Source organism: Chanodichthys erythropterus, chromosome 3 (genome assembly GCF_024489055.1).
Source record: "Chanodichthys erythropterus isolate Z2021 chromosome 3, ASM2448905v1, whole genome shotgun sequence".
NCBI lineage: Eukaryota > Metazoa > Chordata > Actinopteri > Cypriniformes > Xenocyprididae > Chanodichthys > Chanodichthys erythropterus.
The window spans coordinates 2,118,317-2,135,593 of NC_090223.1; the positions used below are offsets into that span (position 1 = coordinate 2,118,317).

General features: G+C 40.8%; 3 protein-coding genes and 1 long non-coding RNA gene across 5 annotated transcripts; all 4 read left to right on the top strand.

The window, feature by feature from the left end:
- Positions 1 to 1,562: 1,562 nt before the first annotated feature.
- On the top strand, positions 1,563 to 4,942 carry LOC137013689 (uncharacterized). Its single transcript, XM_067377660.1, has 2 exons — positions 1,563 to 2,061; positions 3,583 to 4,942. The coding sequence occupies exon 2, from the start codon at positions 3,617 to 3,619 to the stop codon at positions 4,940 to 4,942; it is 1,326 nt and encodes a 441-aa protein (XP_067233761.1). The 5' UTR covers positions 1,563 to 2,061; positions 3,583 to 3,616.
- On the top strand, positions 3,137 to 13,728 carry LOC137016956 (uncharacterized). Of its 2 annotated transcripts, XR_010894517.1 has the most exons (4): positions 3,137 to 3,614; positions 13,165 to 13,345; positions 13,439 to 13,541; positions 13,662 to 13,728. It is a non-coding gene; the product is annotated as an uncharacterized lncRNA (long non-coding RNA). The 2 variants fall into 2 exon arrangements; XR_010894516.1 differs by lacking the exon at positions 3,137 to 3,614 and having other exon boundaries at positions 12,276 to 13,345.
- On the top strand, positions 4,804 to 12,259 carry LOC137013700 (uncharacterized). The gene is made up of 3 exons (XM_067377662.1): positions 4,804 to 5,010; positions 5,487 to 11,663; positions 12,140 to 12,259. Exon 2 carries the CDS (start codon positions 5,644 to 5,646, stop codon positions 11,374 to 11,376), a length of 5,733 nt encoding a protein of 1,910 aa, XP_067233763.1. The 5' UTR covers positions 4,804 to 5,010; positions 5,487 to 5,643; the 3' UTR covers positions 11,377 to 11,663; positions 12,140 to 12,259.
- A 1-nt stretch (position 13,729) lies between the features above and the next one.
- On the top strand, positions 13,730 to 16,916 carry LOC137015513 (serine/arginine repetitive matrix protein 2-like). Its single transcript, XM_067380530.1, has 6 exons — positions 13,730 to 13,741; positions 13,824 to 13,991; positions 14,075 to 14,742; positions 15,126 to 15,325; positions 15,489 to 15,648; positions 16,547 to 16,916. The coding sequence occupies exons 2-6, from the start codon at positions 13,954 to 13,956 to the stop codon at positions 16,696 to 16,698; spliced, it is 1,218 nt and encodes a 405-aa protein (XP_067236631.1). The 5' UTR covers positions 13,730 to 13,741; positions 13,824 to 13,953; the 3' UTR covers positions 16,699 to 16,916.
- Positions 16,917 to 17,277: the final 361 nt, after the last annotated feature.

Genomic DNA, 17,277 nt, shown 5'->3' on the forward strand with positions numbered 1-17,277 from the left:
TTTTCTTTTTTTGCACTTAAGTGGGATTTTACTGAACTCATGAGAAAAATTAAAATGATGTCTCTCACAGCCTCATTGTATGAGGAATGCTGCTACATAGGGTTTATTAAGGACAGTAACATACAGTGTTGTCTCAAGAAACAATATCAAAAGATAAAAAGACAAATTACAACAAATAAAAGTTGCCAGGGGGAAGTAAATATAAAAGTTCAAGGCAAAGATAGAAAATATACATACATATACATGGATAAAAATCAAATAAATGCATTATGAAGTATATTGTAATAAGTTCTGCAAAAAAGATATGAGTGACAGGTGCACTAACACCTCACAGCACCAGTAACTCAACAACCCTACCTAGTGTGGTTTTCTTCAGCGTTTGTAATGTCTACACAAAGAAGACATAGGGGAGCTGCTCGAAGATCTCGCCTTTAGAGAAGACTGTTGATTTTATTCTTAGAAAATGTATCACTTCTTAAAACTTAAGATAATCCCACAATGAATTGCATTGCTAGCCCACCCCAACACTTACACACAATAATAATGATAAATGCTGACCAAAATTTATTTATATTACCTTTTTTAATGAAAATTATGTTTTAGTAAAACAAGCAAAATGCAGTTCTTTCTTTCTTTCTTTCTTTCTTTCTTTCTTTCTTTCTTTCTTTCTTTCTTTCTTTCTTTCTTTCTTTCTTTCTTTCTTTCTTTTTCTGTATGTCCCCTTGGTGCAATTGGTTTCACAGCAAGACCAACAATTTACAATACATTACAAATTTCATTTAAAAACACAAGACAACAACAGGTTCAAACAACTACCTACGTCCACCTACACCCCACATGCCAGAATTTATCAAAGAAATAGCAGTAGGAATAAATTAATGGGTAACACTTTACAATAACAGTACATGAATAACCACCCAGGTAGCAAAGACTTCTGGCCCTGATTTGGCATGAAGCCGGCACAGCTGGCATTCAGTCGGCACTGGCATGAGGCATGTGAACCGAACATGGCCCGGTTATGGTGGACATGGAACCGTCTTTAAGACGGCAAACAAGATATGGGCCAATTGTTAAGTGTATTATTTGGGCCACATGTAAAATATAGAACTGTGGGCCACATATGTGTGGCCAGACTTTTCCCACAGATATTTCATAATTGATAATATTTTCATGAACACAGCTGTTTCCCCTATTCCTGTTTACAACGTGGGTTTATTGCTCTCCATCAACAAGGTTTAATCAATTATGGGACACCATAAACTTTAAATTTATATTACATTTAGGCTACATTTAATCATTCAGCAAACTCTTTTATCCAAAGAGATTTACAATAGAGGACAACAAACCGTAAGCAAACCAACAAAAGCGCAATACTAAGACAGTCTAACACAGTACACAAAGCATATATATGTATGTATATATAGCTATATATATATATATATATATATATATATATATATATGTATGTGTGTGTGTTTGTAATAATTTTGTTTGTGTGTAATATTTGCTTTATATATATATATATATATATACATATACCTACATATTAATGGTATATACTGTATAATAGTGTTAGAAGGAAGCAAGCTTTTTAAATTAGCAGCAGATAGAAATTTAATTGTTTGATTATCTTAATTTATGCACAAACAAGGCCAATTTCACACATATGTTTTCTTTCTGAAAATGTCCTAGTATTATTGGGCATATTGGAGCAAGAAAAAAAATCTACCAATCAGGTCGCATCTAGAAAAGCGCGCATAAAGCGCAATGCTTCATGGGTTTGCCGTTTTAACCTCATTGCAGTCAGGACACACTCAGACTCAATCTTGTACCTTTATTGTTCGATTTGGATTTTTTTTTTTTCTTCATTTAAAAGTGTGTAATCTTGCGATTTAGCTGGTTTGGTTAACGTTTTAGAACGCTTTAACCAAAAAAAAAAAAAAAATTACTCCCGGAATCAGAGTTATTGAAGAATTGGGCGGGCACTGAATGCACTTGAGGCTGCACATCTCTAACGGCCGTGGACTCCTCAATTGACTCGAGCATAGCGAACGAAGTTTGGTAAGTGAATATTGTAAAATATATTTTATAGCCTATATTTGGTTTAACGTTACTTTTTTTGGATTGTAGAGTAAGTATGAACAATGCATAATCGTAGCTGTTAGGCCTATATTAAAATGTAATCAGTTCACTAATGTTAAATGTTCGTCGATTACATTCCCAGATAGCAAGCTATGATCAAAATAATGTTGAATCAATGTTAATTTGTCAACGTTAACATCATTGAATCAATATCACTTTTGCACCCTCAATTAATGTTGAAAATATGTTGAAATTTCAGCAAATAAAAGTCAATGGTAGTGGCATTGAATAAATGTTTGCACTCTCAGAAAATGAAACACAACTACAACTGACTTCAAGCCACAGCCTGAAATCAACTGAAGATAAAAGACGACAATAAATCTCTCAAGATAATTCTTTTTGAGAATTAACAGGTTTAGATGTTGATGTTTTATTGAAAATGTTTGGTCACCAACATTGGTCATCATTATTTAAAAAAAATCTGAATATGATCAGTGGCAAGAAAGTATTATTGGTAAATATTTCAATAACAATTAACCACTTTTGGTCAGGAACAAGGTTAGAAATATACTCTGCTTTGTGAGGCAGAAAACTGTCTTATATACTAGTTTATTGTTTCTTGTTTCTTTGCAACAAATGGTGTGTTTTAGTAAACACTGTTACAAAGAGCACAAACTCACACAAAAAGCCCAGAGTCAAACTGCCCAACTAAAAGAACCACTGACCACCAAAATGGTGACCAAACATTTTCAATAAAACATCAACATCTAAACCTGTTAATTCTCAAAAAGAATTATCTTGAGAGATTTATTGTCTTCTTTTATTTTCAGTTGATTTCAGGCTGTGGCTTTAAGTCAGTTGTAGTTGTTTCATTTTCTGAAAGTGGAAACATTGATTCAATGCCATTACCATTTATTTATTTATTTATTTATTTATTTTTTGTTGAAATTTCAACATTAATTGAGGGTGCAAAAGTGATATTGATTCAATGATGTTAACATTGACAAATTAATATTGAATCAACATTATTTCGATCATGGCTTGCTATCTGGGTTCAGATTGTAATATTCAAGTTGTATAGATTTAATAATACAATGGTGTTGTTTGACAAATTATGTAATGAGAGCAAACGGGTTTATGTGTTTGTTTTGATAGTTTGTCTTTCAATTTGAAATGAAATAAGCAGAAATTAAGAAAACAACAACACCGTTGTTCATTTTTCCATTTGTTCAACAACAACAAAAACAAAAATATTTCTGCTTGATTTTTTTGGTTCATGTTTTTAACCTGTCAATCAAAAAATATTTTTTTTGGAACAAATGAAGAAAACTATTAAAGGTGCCAACAACTATCAAAACGTACATGGACCTTGTAGTTTCACCAATTCATTTATGATTTTCTTGATTGTGTTTGGTGTGTGTGTGTTTGCTTTCTGTATTATTAATAATTTATATGATTCATTTTACAATTTGAAATATTTTCTTTTATTTGTTGTTTCAGGTTGAAGAACAAAAGACCTGAGTAAAGCCACGGTATGGAAAAGACTTGGATGTACAATGATAGGGGCAATTCACGAAGAAAGGCATTAAGGGTAGTCAGTAAACTAATGGAAAACGAGCATGATGGGGAAAGAATTGTGAATGATGAGACAAGTGTTAATGTTGATGATTCAGAGGAATCTGACATGCAAATTGGTGATGAAAGTGATGATGATCTAGTTGATGGCACTGAGGATAAGGAAGTACATGAAAAGAGTGCAGCTTCTGTTGAGGATCTGCCTGATCTTGGAGAACAGTGTAGTGAGATGGATGGTGGTTTGCAGAGTTCTCTGGCAGACTGGGCAATTGAATTTGGAATATCTCTAATAGCTCTGTCAGCGCTTCTCAGCATCCTCAAAATCTGTCATCCCTCTCTGCCAAAGGATGGACGAACGTTGTTGAAAACAAAAACGAGCTACAAAATTAGCAGTGTGGCAGGTGGTGTGTTCCATTATTGTGGAATTCTGAATTCTATTCGGAAAATTCTAGATGTCATTTGGCGTAATGTGCCAGACAGACATGTTTTTAAACTGCAATTAAATTTTGATGGATTACCTATCTTCAAGAGTACAACTACACAGTTTTGGCCAATTCTTGGTTTGTTGCAAGGATACACCAAGAAACCTATTTTGATTGGACTGTTTTGTGGTACTTCTAAGCCAAATTCCTTGACTGAGTATCTTCATGATCTGGTTCAAGAGCTAAAAGTGTTGAAAGATGGGTTTCTGTTCAAGCAGAAAACTTTCTTTTTGAATGTTGTTTCTGTTGTGTGTGACACCCCAGCACGAGCGTTCATCAGAGGTGTGAAGTCACACACTGCTTATCATGGATGTGACAAGTGTCACCAAACAGGTATCCGCAAATCGAATAGAATGACATTTCCTGAGGTTAATGCGAGGCGCAGAACTGATGATAGTTTTAGGCAAGCCACAGATGAAGAACACCACATCCAACACTCACCTCTTACAGAGGTTGGCATCGACATGGTCACTTGTTTTCCATATGATTATATGCACCTGGTTTGTCTGGGTGTAATGAGACGTCTCTTAGACTTGTGGATCAGCACCACTGGTCCCTTGTACTGTCGCATTTCATCTAGTCAAGCTTCCATAGTTTCAGATAGACTTCTTGCACTGAGAAATTACATTCCAAGCGAGTTTGCTCGAAGGCCACGTGTAAAAAAGGCCACCCTTCAGAAATGGACTCTCCCAAACTCCCCCGCCTCTGTTCGTGACTTGGACTGTTCCAAAACTTTCCGGGGAGTTGGAAAACAAGATGTTATGGAGAGAGACTGCGTAGATGTGCTTGTTTATTGTAAATAATAGTTAGATTCGTCAGAAGTGTTGCAATCCAAAGATTTTGAGGATTATGTGTGTGCGTGCAACTAATTGTAAGTACATTTGCATAGTTATAATACGTTCATGATAGAGATTAAAGATCGCCATCGCGGCATTCCGCCTAAATGTTTACATTGTTAAATATGTTTGCACTTTATATTGTCACGTAAATTTCATGAGCCTCCCGTGTTATTTATATGGACAGTGTTTAATGTTATATCTTTATTATATAGTGTTGGATTGAAATGCGTTTCAGGGAACATGTACAGGCATGTCTATTTAGTGAGTCAGACGCATGCGCTGTTAACACTACATGCGCTGGGCACGCAGTACAGTATTATAATCATTTGTATAGAGTTTGTATTTGTGTAATTATATAATTCACTTTGTCTAGTTTTCTAATACCCTTTACCATGCTGATTATCGTTATAACCAGTATTCAAGTACTCACTTATAGATCTAGTACTGTTTATAGATCTGTGATTGTTTGTTTGTTTATTTATATTTTGTATATTGTTTATGTTTACAGAACCACACACACAATAAATCAACTACAAGTACCCCTGGTGTGAGACGTTATGTTCTAACCGGACATCCTGTGGTCGTTCAATTACTCCGAACCAAAAAAGAGTGAACAGTAGTTTTTTTCATGGTCCTTCGAGCCGGAGGAGTGAACTGCTACAGCCATGTCTTACCCAGAAAGAGAACCTCCTGCTGTGCGACCAAGGAGACGAGTTAACCCCCCAGCTTACCTTGAAGACTACGAGCTCAGTGAACCTGGTCCTCAACGACAGCAGCCACGGTCGCCTAGCTACCAGGGTGCACTGGAGGATGAACCACCACGTCGTTCTATATCCACTTCACCAGTCAGTCAAGCATCAGAGCACTCAGAATGGATATTGAATGACCAATGGGACAGCACTTCTGAAAGGCTGAGAGAGGAGAATGCTGCACTGCAACAGCAAGTAAAACAGTTACCAGAGCTTACAGCCATGTTAGAGGAGATGAAGCGGGAGAACGCAGCCTTGCAACGACAAGCTAGCCAGCTCCCTGAGATCATCTCAGCAGTCCAAGAGATGCGTCAACAGAATGCTGCGCTTTATCATGAGCTTAAAAACCTGAAATCGGACCGAAGACTTCCACCTGAGTTATCCACTGCACCAATGCCATCACAGCTCTCTCACTCTCCAGCAGCTCACATTCAGACTCCACAGCCAAGCTACCATCCAATACCAGCCCCACGCTCCAGGCTGCCACCTACCGCTAAGAGACAAATGTGCTCAGCTGGGCCAGAGGAAAGCCCAGGGCTGATTGAACATCTGAGAAACATGAACATTTCTTCCTCCTCAGATGAGAGAGCCCCCTTTACAGCACAGTATCGTGATTCACCGCAATTCAGGTATCCAGACTCTCCCCCGTATTCCCAGTCACGTCAGCTGCCTGAGTTTATGTTCCCATCACAAGACCAGAAAAGACCAGTCCATGCTGAATACACTTCAGAGCATCTCTTACCTTCATCTACCCAAGAGAAAATCTACAGAGGTCCAGCCCCTACCATCCCTTACCTGACATTTCCTGACCCTAGGGAGTTTTCAAGGCTGAGAATTGCATTAGAGAACATCCTGCCTGATGACGCCACAGAACACTTCAAGTTCCAAATCCTCACAGACCATCTGAAACTGGAGGAGGCTCTCCTGGTGGCGGACTCTTATAGCAATTCAAGGTCTCCCTTCACAAACACTATGAGAGCTCTGAATAAAATGTATGGTCAACCTCACCAACTAGCTCTGCAACGAATCGCTGAGCTGATGGATGGTGCTAACATACGCAGCGGAGATGTGAAGGCCTTCAGGATGTTTGGGCTGCAGGTGCGTTCACTTGTCAGTATGTTGCAGCAGCTGGGCCACAAAGGTAGTGTAGAGCTGGAATGTGGATCACATGTATCTCGACTCTTGAGTAAGCTGCCACATGATCTCAGATCCAGTTTTAAGAGATACACTCACCCACTACAAGTTGCTATTCCCACACTGCTGGACTTTGCGGATTGGCTGGAATATGAGCTTCAGGTACAGGAAGACAGTAGCCAGTATGGTTTGCCCTCAAAGCAAGACTACCCAGCACGCATCAGAGAGGTGAGAAGAGAACCTAAGCAGCCTCGCAGACCAACTACTATTTTCCTTGGGACTGAAAAGTCACCGTCCACGCTGACGTCTTCTGTCACGTCTAAACCAGTCAGCCTACCAGTCAAAACAGAGAAGGTAAAGGCCTTTTGTCCATACTGTGACAACAACAAGCATTACTTGAATGGCTGTGATAACTTCAAGCTTCTAAGCAAAGACATGAAGATAGACTGGATAAAGACAAAGAACCGATGCTGGCGTTGTGGTCGTGGACATCAAGCAGCTAACTGCACCCTTAAGACTCTCTGCCCAACCTGCAACAAGAAGCACCTTTTGGTACTGCATGACGTTAATGGTCAAGTCAAGTCACCTCAGGAGAGTACAGCTCCTTCTAGTGCAGTTTTGTATGTTGACCGCCCAACATCTGGCAGTAAAGTGCTGCTCAAAGTGATTAAGGTTCTAATCAAGAATGGTAACAGAGCGATGGAGGCTTATGCTGTGTTGGACGATGGATCAGAGCGAACCATCATTCTGCATGATGCAGTTGAGAAATTGGCAATTGAGGGGGAGCCCGAGGACCTTGTGCTTCGCACAGTGAGACAAGATACCCAGGTCATTCACGGGGCGGCAGTAACTTTTACTGTGTCCCCAATTGTTAACCCCAGTAAGGCCTACAAGATCCGTAACGCCTTCACAGCTAAAGTACTCGGCCTGGCAGAACATACTCACCCAGTCAATGTCCTGCAAAGGAAGTTCAAGCATCTTGCTGGGTTACCACTGCAACAGCTGAACAAGGTACATCCCGTGCTTCTCATTGGCTCTGATTGCCCCCACCTTATCACACCTATACAGCCAGTCAGACTGGGGCCCCCTGGTGGTCCGACAGCAGTAAGAACACGTCTGGGATGGACACTGCAGGGTCCAACTCAAGAATTGAGCAGTCATCTTTTCCCTGATCAGTGCTTCTTCACCTCGCTGCGGCCTGTCAATGACCTTTATGCAAACGTAGAGAGACTGTGGCAAATGGATGTTCTACCCTACCAGAGTGAAAAGGTAATCACCAGATCACGCCTAGACAAGGAGTCCATACAGCTTCTGCAAGAAAACACTGTGAGAGTGGATATTGATGGTGTTCAGAGATATGCTACTCCTCTGCTACGTATCAAGAACATGCCCTGTCTCTATGCAACTAAAGAAGCTGTCTTACCCCAGTTAAGAGGAATTGAGAAACGGCTTGACAAAGACTCTGATCTGGCTGCAGCATACAAAGAGGAGTTGGCCAAGTTAGTGCAAGCTGGGTATGTTGTCAAACTTAGTCAGGAGCAGGTGGACAGAACAAAAGAAGCCTGGTACATCCCGCACCACATGGTGCAGCATAATGGGAAGAACAGGGTGGTCTTTAACTGTTCATTCTCATACCAAGGGCACAATCTGAATGAGCTCCTATTGCCTGGTCCAACACTTGGTCCGTCCCTCCTGGCAGTCCTTCTGCGCTTCCGGGAGCACTCTGTTGCCATCAGTAGTGACATCCGTGGCATGTTCCATCAGGTACGCCTCTTGCCAAAGGATAAACCACTGCTGAGATACATTTGGAGAGACATGCAAAGAGACAGAATCCCTGATGTCTATGAATGGCAAGTGCTGCCTTTCGGGACTACTTGCAGTCCATGTTGTGCTTCGTTTGCTTTACAGAAGCATGTTCTAGATCACAGCCAGCCTGGAGAGGACACATGTTTTTCTGTGGAGAAGTCATTCTATGTTGACAATTGCCTTCAGAGCTTTGCTTCTCCTAACACGGCCAAGAACCTAGTCGACAAACTCTACAGCCTCCTAGCATCTGGGGGCTTTGAGTTACGACAGTGGGCTAGTAATGACCCTTCAGTTATCAGCCATCTGCCAGCCGATATTCAGTCTCAGAGCAGCATTCTTTGGCTACGTGAAGGTCACCAAAATGCCCAGGAATCAACTCTTGGCCTTCATTGGAAATGCCAGTCAGACACTCTCTCCTACAAACGACGCAAACCTGACTGTCAAGTGCCCACAATGAGAAGCATCTACCAGATTCTTGCTAGCCAATATGATCCCCTTGGCTACATTGTACCATTCACCACTCGAGCTAAAGTGATAGTACAAAAGTTATGGGACAAAAGGAGAGAGTGGGATGACCCGCGGCTACCTGAGGACCTATTAGCCACTTGGAAACACTGGGAGAGCGAGTTGGAAGACCTGCAGCACATCACTTTGCCCAGATGTTATTGCAGCAAGGAACTGGACTGCTCTACCAGCATTAGGCAGCTTCACATCTTTTGTGATGCCTCAGAGAAGGCCTATGGCTCTGTGGCTTACTTAAGAACAGAGAGCTCTCAAGGTAAAGTGGAGGTGGCCTTTGTAACAGCTAGGTCCCGTGTCGCCCCCAAAAAACAACAGAGCATTCCTCGTCTTGAGTTGTGTGCAGCACTCACAGGGGCGCAACTGGCTAAAGTCCTGAAAGCAGAGCTAACATTACCACTCAGTAGCATCACTCTGTGGTCTGACTCCACTACAATACTGACCTGGCTTTTATCAGATTCTTGCCGCTTTAAGGTTTTTGTGGGGACTAGAGTAGCAGAAATCCAGGACTTAACTGAATCTGATACCTGGCGCTATGTACAGTCTAGCAACAACCCAGCGGATGCCATTACAAGAGGGAAGTCTCCCTCTGATCTCACCAAAGACAGCAAATGGAACCAAGGCCCAGCTTTCCTCAGACAGACACCAGCCAGCTGGCCAGAGATGCCACCATTAGCCCATGTAACCCAAGACAGTGAGTCGAAAAGGTCAACCTTCTGTGGACTGGTAACTTCTGCTCTGTCATTACCAGATCCTCATCAATTTAGCACCTTCTCAGACTACTTAAAGGCCCTCATACAATACTCAAACAAGAAATCACCCTTGAGTGCCACTGCAGAAGACTATAAAGAAGCTGAGCTCACAGCCCTCCGTCACATCCAGATGGAATCATTCCCAGACGAGATGTTGCACTTGAAATCTGGTAAACCCATACCTAGCAATAGTCGACTGCTGTGTCTAGCCCCTGAACTGGATAACAGCACCAATCTCATTCGCGTCGGTGGTCGTCTCAGACAGATCAGTCCATTAGACGAAGATAACATCCACCCCATTGTCCTCAACCCACATCACCCACTCACCAAGCTGATTATCAAAGACTATGATGATCGTCTGCATCACCCTGGACCAGAGAGGGTGTTTTCAGAACTCAGGAGGAAATACTGGGTATTAAAAGGACGAGCAGCAGTCAGACATCATCAACGCCAATGCACTGAATGCCAGAAATGGCGAGCCAAACCTAACCCCCCCAGAATGGCAGACCTTCCACAAGCAAGGTTGAGAATTCACCAGCCAGTTTTCTATTCAACGGGGATAGATTGCTTCGGTCCCTATCTCATAAAGGTGGGACGCAGAAATGAGAAACGTTGGGGGATCCTTTTCAAGTGTATGACCACCCGTGCAGTGCATATTGATCTCCTTACAAGTCTGGACAGTGATTCATTCCTTATGGCCCTTCGCCGTTTTATTGCTCGGCGAGGCAAACCCTTTGAGATCCTTTCAGATCAAGGAACGAATTTCAAAGGTGGGGAAAGGGAACTTCGGGATGCCTTTGTAGCTCTTCAGCCTGAGATCCAGGCTCAACTTGCAAGCCAACAGATTGGTTTCGTGTTCAATCCACCCAATGCACCACATTTCGGTGGATGCTGGGAGCGGGAAATTCGATCACTGAAAACAGCCCTGCAAGTAACTCTCGGAGCCCAAACAGTCACTGAAGAAGTATTACGAACTGTTCTAATTGAAATAGAGGGTATACTGAATGCCAAGCCCATCGGCTACACATCTTCAGACATAGCCGACCCCGATCCAGTTACACCCAACATCCTGCTAATGGGGCGGCGAGACGCATCACTTCCACAAGTGACGTACCAAGATTCCGAACTCCTGAGCAGACGGAGATGGAGGCATAGTCAGCTGCTAGCTGATCACTTTTGGAAGCGATTCATCTGTAACTACCTACCTAGCCTTCAAACCAGACAGAAATGGATGTCAGAGAAGGACAATCTACGAGTAGGTGAAACTGTTATGATTGTAGACCAGCAGCTACCTCGTGCACTTTGGCCAGTTGGAAGGATTGTGCAGGTTTTCCCGGGGAAGGATAACCGGGTCAGATCAGCTGAAATTAAAGTGAAGGACAGAACTTACCTAAGGCCAGTGACCAAAATCATCAGCCTACCTCCACTGCCTGAGTGATATACCAATAACTTAACTCTTAGTAAGGCCTTTTTAATTGTTCAAATTCACATTGTGAATTTGGGGGCGGCTGTAAAAAAGGCCACCCTTCAGAAATGGACTCTCCCAAACTCCCCCGCCTCTGTTCGTGACTTGGACTGTTCCAAAACTTTCCGGGGAGTTGGAAAACAAGATGTTATGGAGAGAGACTGCGTAGATGTGCTTGTTTATTGTAAATAATAGTTAGATTCGTCAGAAGTGTTGCAATCCAAAGATTTTGAGGATTATGTGTGTGCGTGCAACTAATTGTAAGTACATTTGCATAGTTATAATACGTTCATGATAGAGATTAAAGATCGCCATCGCGGCATTCCGCCTAAATGTTTACATTGTTAAATATGTTTGCACTTTATATTGTCACGTAAATTTCATGAGCCTCCCGTGTTATTTATATGGACAGTGTTTAATGTTATATCTTTATTATATAGTGTTGGATTGAAATGCGTTTCAGGGAACATGTACAGGCATGTCTATTTAGTGAGTCAGACGCATGCGCTGTTAACACTACATGCGCTGGGCACGCAGTACAGTATTATAATCATTTGTATAGAGTTTGTATTTGTGTAATTATATAATTCACTTTGTCTAGTTTTCTAATACCCTTTACCATGCTGATTATCGTTATAACCAGTATTCAAGTACTCACTTATAGATCTAGTACTGTTTATAGATCTGTGATTGTTTGTTTGTTTATTTATATTTTGTATATTGTTTATGTTTACAGAACCACACACACAATAAATCAACTACAAGTACCCCTGGTGTGAGACGTTATGTTCTAACCGGACATCCTGTGGTCGTTCAATTACTCCGAACCAAAAAAGAGTGAACAGTAGTTTTTTTCACCACGGGTTCTGGCTGAAAGATGTAGGTGGAAAGCCACAGAACTACGCCAATTCTTGTTGTACACTGGTCCAGTTGTGCTGAGGGGTATTCTGCAGCCTCAGATCTATGACAACTTCATGCTGTTGTCAGTAGGCGTGTATATTTTGGCAAGTCCACAATATTGTATGGAGTTGAATGACTTTGCTAAAACTCTTTTGGTGTCATTCGTTGAACACTTTGGCCTGCTTTACGGTGAGGAGTTTTTGGTATACAATATTCATGGTCTGGTGCATCTCAGTGATGATGTCAAAGTCCATGGTAATTTAGACCTTATATCAGCATTTCCCTTTGAAAATTTCTTAGGAAAACTAAAAAAATTGGTTCGAGGTCCACTTAATCCTTTGACTCAGGTGATACGAAGATTATCAGAGATGGAAAATGACAGCTACAGTTCTGATGTTAAAGAGGCAACTCAAAAACTGGAAAATGAGCATATGGATGGGCCAGTGCCAGAATGCTTCTCACAACAAGTTCGTCAATATAGAGTGCTTGCTACAGATGATGTAGTTGTGAAGGTCAAAGAGAGAGATTGTTGCATCAAAATTGATAAAAAGTTGTTGTTAGTCCAGAACATTGTTGAGGATAAAGGAATAGTGTACATTGTGGCCAATGAATATAAACAGGTGGAACACTTCTTTACATATCCTATTGACTCAAGAGAGCTGGGAATTTATGTTGTTTCCAACCTCTCTACTAACATCAAATGTTTCATGGTTAGAAATAAGCCCCAGAAGTATGTGAGACTACCATTCCAAAACCGATTTGTTGTTGTTCCACTATTGCATTGAGACAAATAGCCCTTTTGTTTTAGCATTTCAGTTGGCTAAAGAGTATGTTACTGTGGTTTCAATTTTTTCTCATTAGATGTTTCACATAGTTGTTTTTGACAACACCAATGAGGTTGAAGTTGTACCTTCCATTTGGATGAAAAATGGAGAGTGCATGTGGCCTCCAAATAAAACTGATGTAGCAAAAGCTGTAAAATTACAAGAATGTCCTGGAGATGAATGGAAGCCCCATAAGGCCAGAATTATTTACACATCACGTAAGTTACATTAATTCACCTCTTTCTTCAAACTGAACTAGTGTTATGTATTACTTAAAATTGCTTTTTTTTTTTTTTTTTTTACTTTCCCAGATGACTACAATGAAGCTAGACGGAAACTTCCTCAAGCTGTTGATCACACTGACATTGGAAGTGATGGAGGGAACTCACCAATTAAATTTAAAAGAAGAAGAATGTAGGGGGAAGAATGTGTTTCATTGTTTTTTTTTTTTGTTTTTGTTTTTTTATTATTAATTGGTGGTGCACAACATTTACTAATAATTGCATATCTTGAAATGATGATATATGTTCTTAGACCTAAAAACAATTTTTTCCCCGGAGAGGATGATGATGATGAGATGGAAAGCACTGTGAAAGAAAAAAATCAAAAAAAGGGTAAGAACCTACTGCTATTTTAAATTATAGTGTATTTTATCATACCAGATAAAGTGCTAAGATCTGTTGTACTTCTAAGCAGAAAGTATCCATTGCCCAATGCTCCAAAGATCGTCAGACAGCACAAAAGTCCTGCATTAGAACCAGTAAAGCAAAACATCCCCAAGCTTCACCAAAGAGGCCACGGTGTTCCTGAATGTCACTATGATGACATGGAAGGCACCCTGGAAGGAACAATGTCAAGAAAAGGGTAGGAAGCTTCAGTATTTTTAAAAATTTTATACACTTTATCACAGCAGATAAAGGACTAACATATTTTGTACATTTGAGCAGAAAGTATTCATTGCCCAGTGCTCCAAAGATCAGTAGGCAGCACACCACTCCTGCATTAGACCCAGGAAAGCAAAACAGCCCCAAGCTCCACCCAAAAGACCACAGCACTGCTGACATCCACCCAAAAGACCACAGCACTCCTCAGGTCCACCCAAAAGGCCACAGTGCTGCTGACCTCCACCCAAAAGACCACAGCACTCCTGACCTCCATCGAAGAGGCTACTGCACTCCTGAGCTTTACTCAAGTGATGACAGCACTCCTGACCTCTACCCAAGAGGCCATAGCAGTCCTGAGCACAACCCAAGAGGCCACAGCACTCCTGACCTCTACCCAAGAGGCCATAGCAGTCCTGAGCACAACCCAAGAGGCCACAGCACTCCTGACCTCTACCCAAGAGGCCATAGCAGTCCTGAGCACAACCCAAGAGACCATAGCAGGCACATTATCACTGAGCGCTGTACATCGAGGCACATCAGTTCTGAGATTCGTCCATTAAGGCATGTCAGCAGTGAGATCCACACATCAAGCAGCATCAGCACTGAGACTGGTAGATCAAGTCATGCCAGCTCTGAGAGCCATAGACCAAGCCATGCTGCACCTTCTCTAGTCCCATCAAAGCATATTGAGCCACACCAGACCAGGGAGCAGACATCTAGTTTGCAAACATGTGAGTATATTAATATTTATTATAGTTATGTTTGTTTTTCGTAATTTTTTTTCCTCTGGCAAATTACTATTTGTACTTCATATTGTTTTTTACACTCTTTCTTATACAAAAAATGACTACAAGTTAAAACTTAGATGAACGTATGTTTGTGCCATCAACTTCCAAAAATTCATATCTCAAGAATGTTTTGTTGAGATGTTGTAATTTGTGATGATAAAGAATAGTCCCAATGGTGATTAATCCACAATTTTAGTCGTTTGGCATGTTAACTTGCAAATTTGACTTGCATTGGAATACAGTTTTGGTTTGGACAAGCAAATGGTCAGTGTTTACCTAATTAAGTGACTGAAAACTTATATTTGTCTTTCTTGTTTTCTTCCTAGCCCTCCTGCGTAATATATTAACAAAACAGGAAATGATGATGGACCAACTGCGAATCATCTTCAAGACCCTGCAGAGTATGAAATCGGCTGATGAGACAGAGACAGTCCTGGATCGAAATTTGTTGCCACTTAAAGATGTCAGTTCTCTTCAGGAAATGGAGGAACAACTACATAGTAATCCTGACCTCCAGAAACAGTTGGTATGTTGGCAAATCATCACATTTCCTAAAACTGAGGTTACTATCTTCAGTGTTTTCCACAGACATGCACTCTATTTGTGGTGGCACTTACCCTGTTAAATGTGGGGACAGATTTATAATTGATTAAACCATTGCTTAAAAAAATAATTCATGGTGATTTCAGGTAAACACGCTGGCTCTCAAAGGTGGGGTGGACGTCCACGAGTGCATTTGGAGGATTATGCAGGGCCTGATTACTAACTCTTTGGCGCAAAAAATCAACATGAGAGGAATAAATGGAAAAATTGGTTTCCAGCGCTTACGTTTAAGGGATGTTGTGATTGGTAAGTTGTACTTTATGCCATAAGAGTGCTTTAAGTGTTTAAAAATCTAAATTTATTTAAATTGATAATTAAGGTTACAAGGGGAGTAGAGGAAGAGAGGAGAACGAGATGAGGAAATGTGAGAGAAGGGATGGAAAGAGGGAGGGAGAAAAAAGGGCAGAGGAAAAGGATAGAGTGGAGAAATTGAGGGATGAGGGAAAAAGATGAGAGGAGGGGACAAAATGAAGTTATGCAGAGAAGGGAGGAGGTAGATAAGAGGTGGTGAGCAGGGGAGAGGAGAGGAAACACAAGTGTTATTTTTTATTTTACAGTGTCCTTGCTGCATGTTACATGTACTTAGAGTAATAATAACAGTTACTTATGAATAGTTGCATGCAGTAACTTTAAACCAAACCCTAATGCTAACTATAGTAAGTACTTCAATTATATTACACTGTTCTTAAATTAACAATTACACTGTGTAACAAGGAAACCATAAAACATAGTGTAACTGACAATTCCACTAAAACTGAACCCGGGACATTCTGGTGTATACATGCAAAGACCAGTTTAAATCGAAAGTGTAGACATACATGACTAGTTCACATGATTCATATTGTCCTTATTATTTTCTGCTGAACAAATGGTATTGAAACTATCATAGCATTGCACTAAGGCCAAGATTTTTTTGAAAAGTATATCTGTATTGTATATCTGTACTTAACCTGGTCGGATGATGGTGCCAGCTCATTACTAAACTGATCTGCATTAATTTACATTCTCTATGTGTAGATGTAACTGAATGTCTGTAAATAGGTTCTGGGTTCAGTTTTAATGTATTTCTCCTTTAAAATTCAATAGCCACATTAGCTTTTGATACAGGAGCTGATTTCAAACCATGTTTACATGTATGTTTCAGCGGCTGTGAGGCGTAACCGTCTGACGTCTGCGGCCACAGAAAAGGACATTGATTCCACCATCAAAAGATGGCTATATCTGGCCCCAGATAGGGATGGTGGCAGGAGAGAGAGGATGAAGAGAAAAGAGTGTCAGGAGAGTACAACAGGTTAACGGATCTGTGACTTGTTTGGATTTTCAAGAGTTGTGTCCAGTGCCGCTTGTTCATAAACTGAATCATAAGTTGAAGAGTTGTGTACACAGTGCTGCTTGTTCATGAACTGAATCAGATGTTGAAGAATTGTGTACACAGTGCTGCTTGTTCATGAACTGAATCAGATGTTGACGAATTGTGTTCACAGTGCTGCTTGTTCATGAACTGAATCAGATGTTGACGAATTGTGTTCACAGTGCTGCTTGTTCATGAACTGAATCAGATGTTGAAGAATTGTGTACACAGTGCTGCTTGTTCATGAACTGAATCAGATGTTGACGAATTGTGTTCACAGTGCTGCTTGTTCATGAACTGAATCAGATGTTGACGAATTGTGTTCACAGTGCTGCTTGTTCATGAACTGAATCAGATGTTGACGAATTGTGTACACAGTGCTGCTTGTTCATGAACTGAATCAGATGTTGACGAATTGTGTACACAGTGCTGCTTGTTCATGAACTGAATCAGATGTTGAAGAATTGTGTTCACAGTGCTGCTTGTTCATGAACTGAATCAGATGTTGACGAATTGTGTTCACA

What these genes read in the sequence shown, in the direction of transcription:
- LOC137013689 (XM_067377660.1), top strand. Translation starts at nt 3,617, where the DNA reads ATGGAAAAGACTTGGATGTACAATGATAGGGGCAATTCACGAAGAAAG.
- LOC137013700 (XM_067377662.1), top strand. Translation starts at nt 5,644, where the DNA reads ATGTCTTACCCAGAAAGAGAACCTCCTGCTGTGCGACCAAGGAGACGA.
- LOC137015513 (XM_067380530.1), top strand. Translation starts at nt 13,954, where the DNA reads ATGGAAGGCACCCTGGAAGGAACAATGTCAAGAAAAGG. An exon ending in GGAACAATGTCAAGAAAAGG is followed by an intron (nt 13,992 to 14,074) that starts GTAGGAAGCTTC and finishes ACATTTGAGCAG; the next exon opens with AAAGTATTCATTGCCCAGTG. An exon ending in CTGACCTCCAGAAACAGTTG is followed by an intron (nt 15,326 to 15,488) that starts GTATGTTGGCAA and finishes TGGTGATTTCAG; the next exon opens with GTAAACACGCTGGCTCTCAA.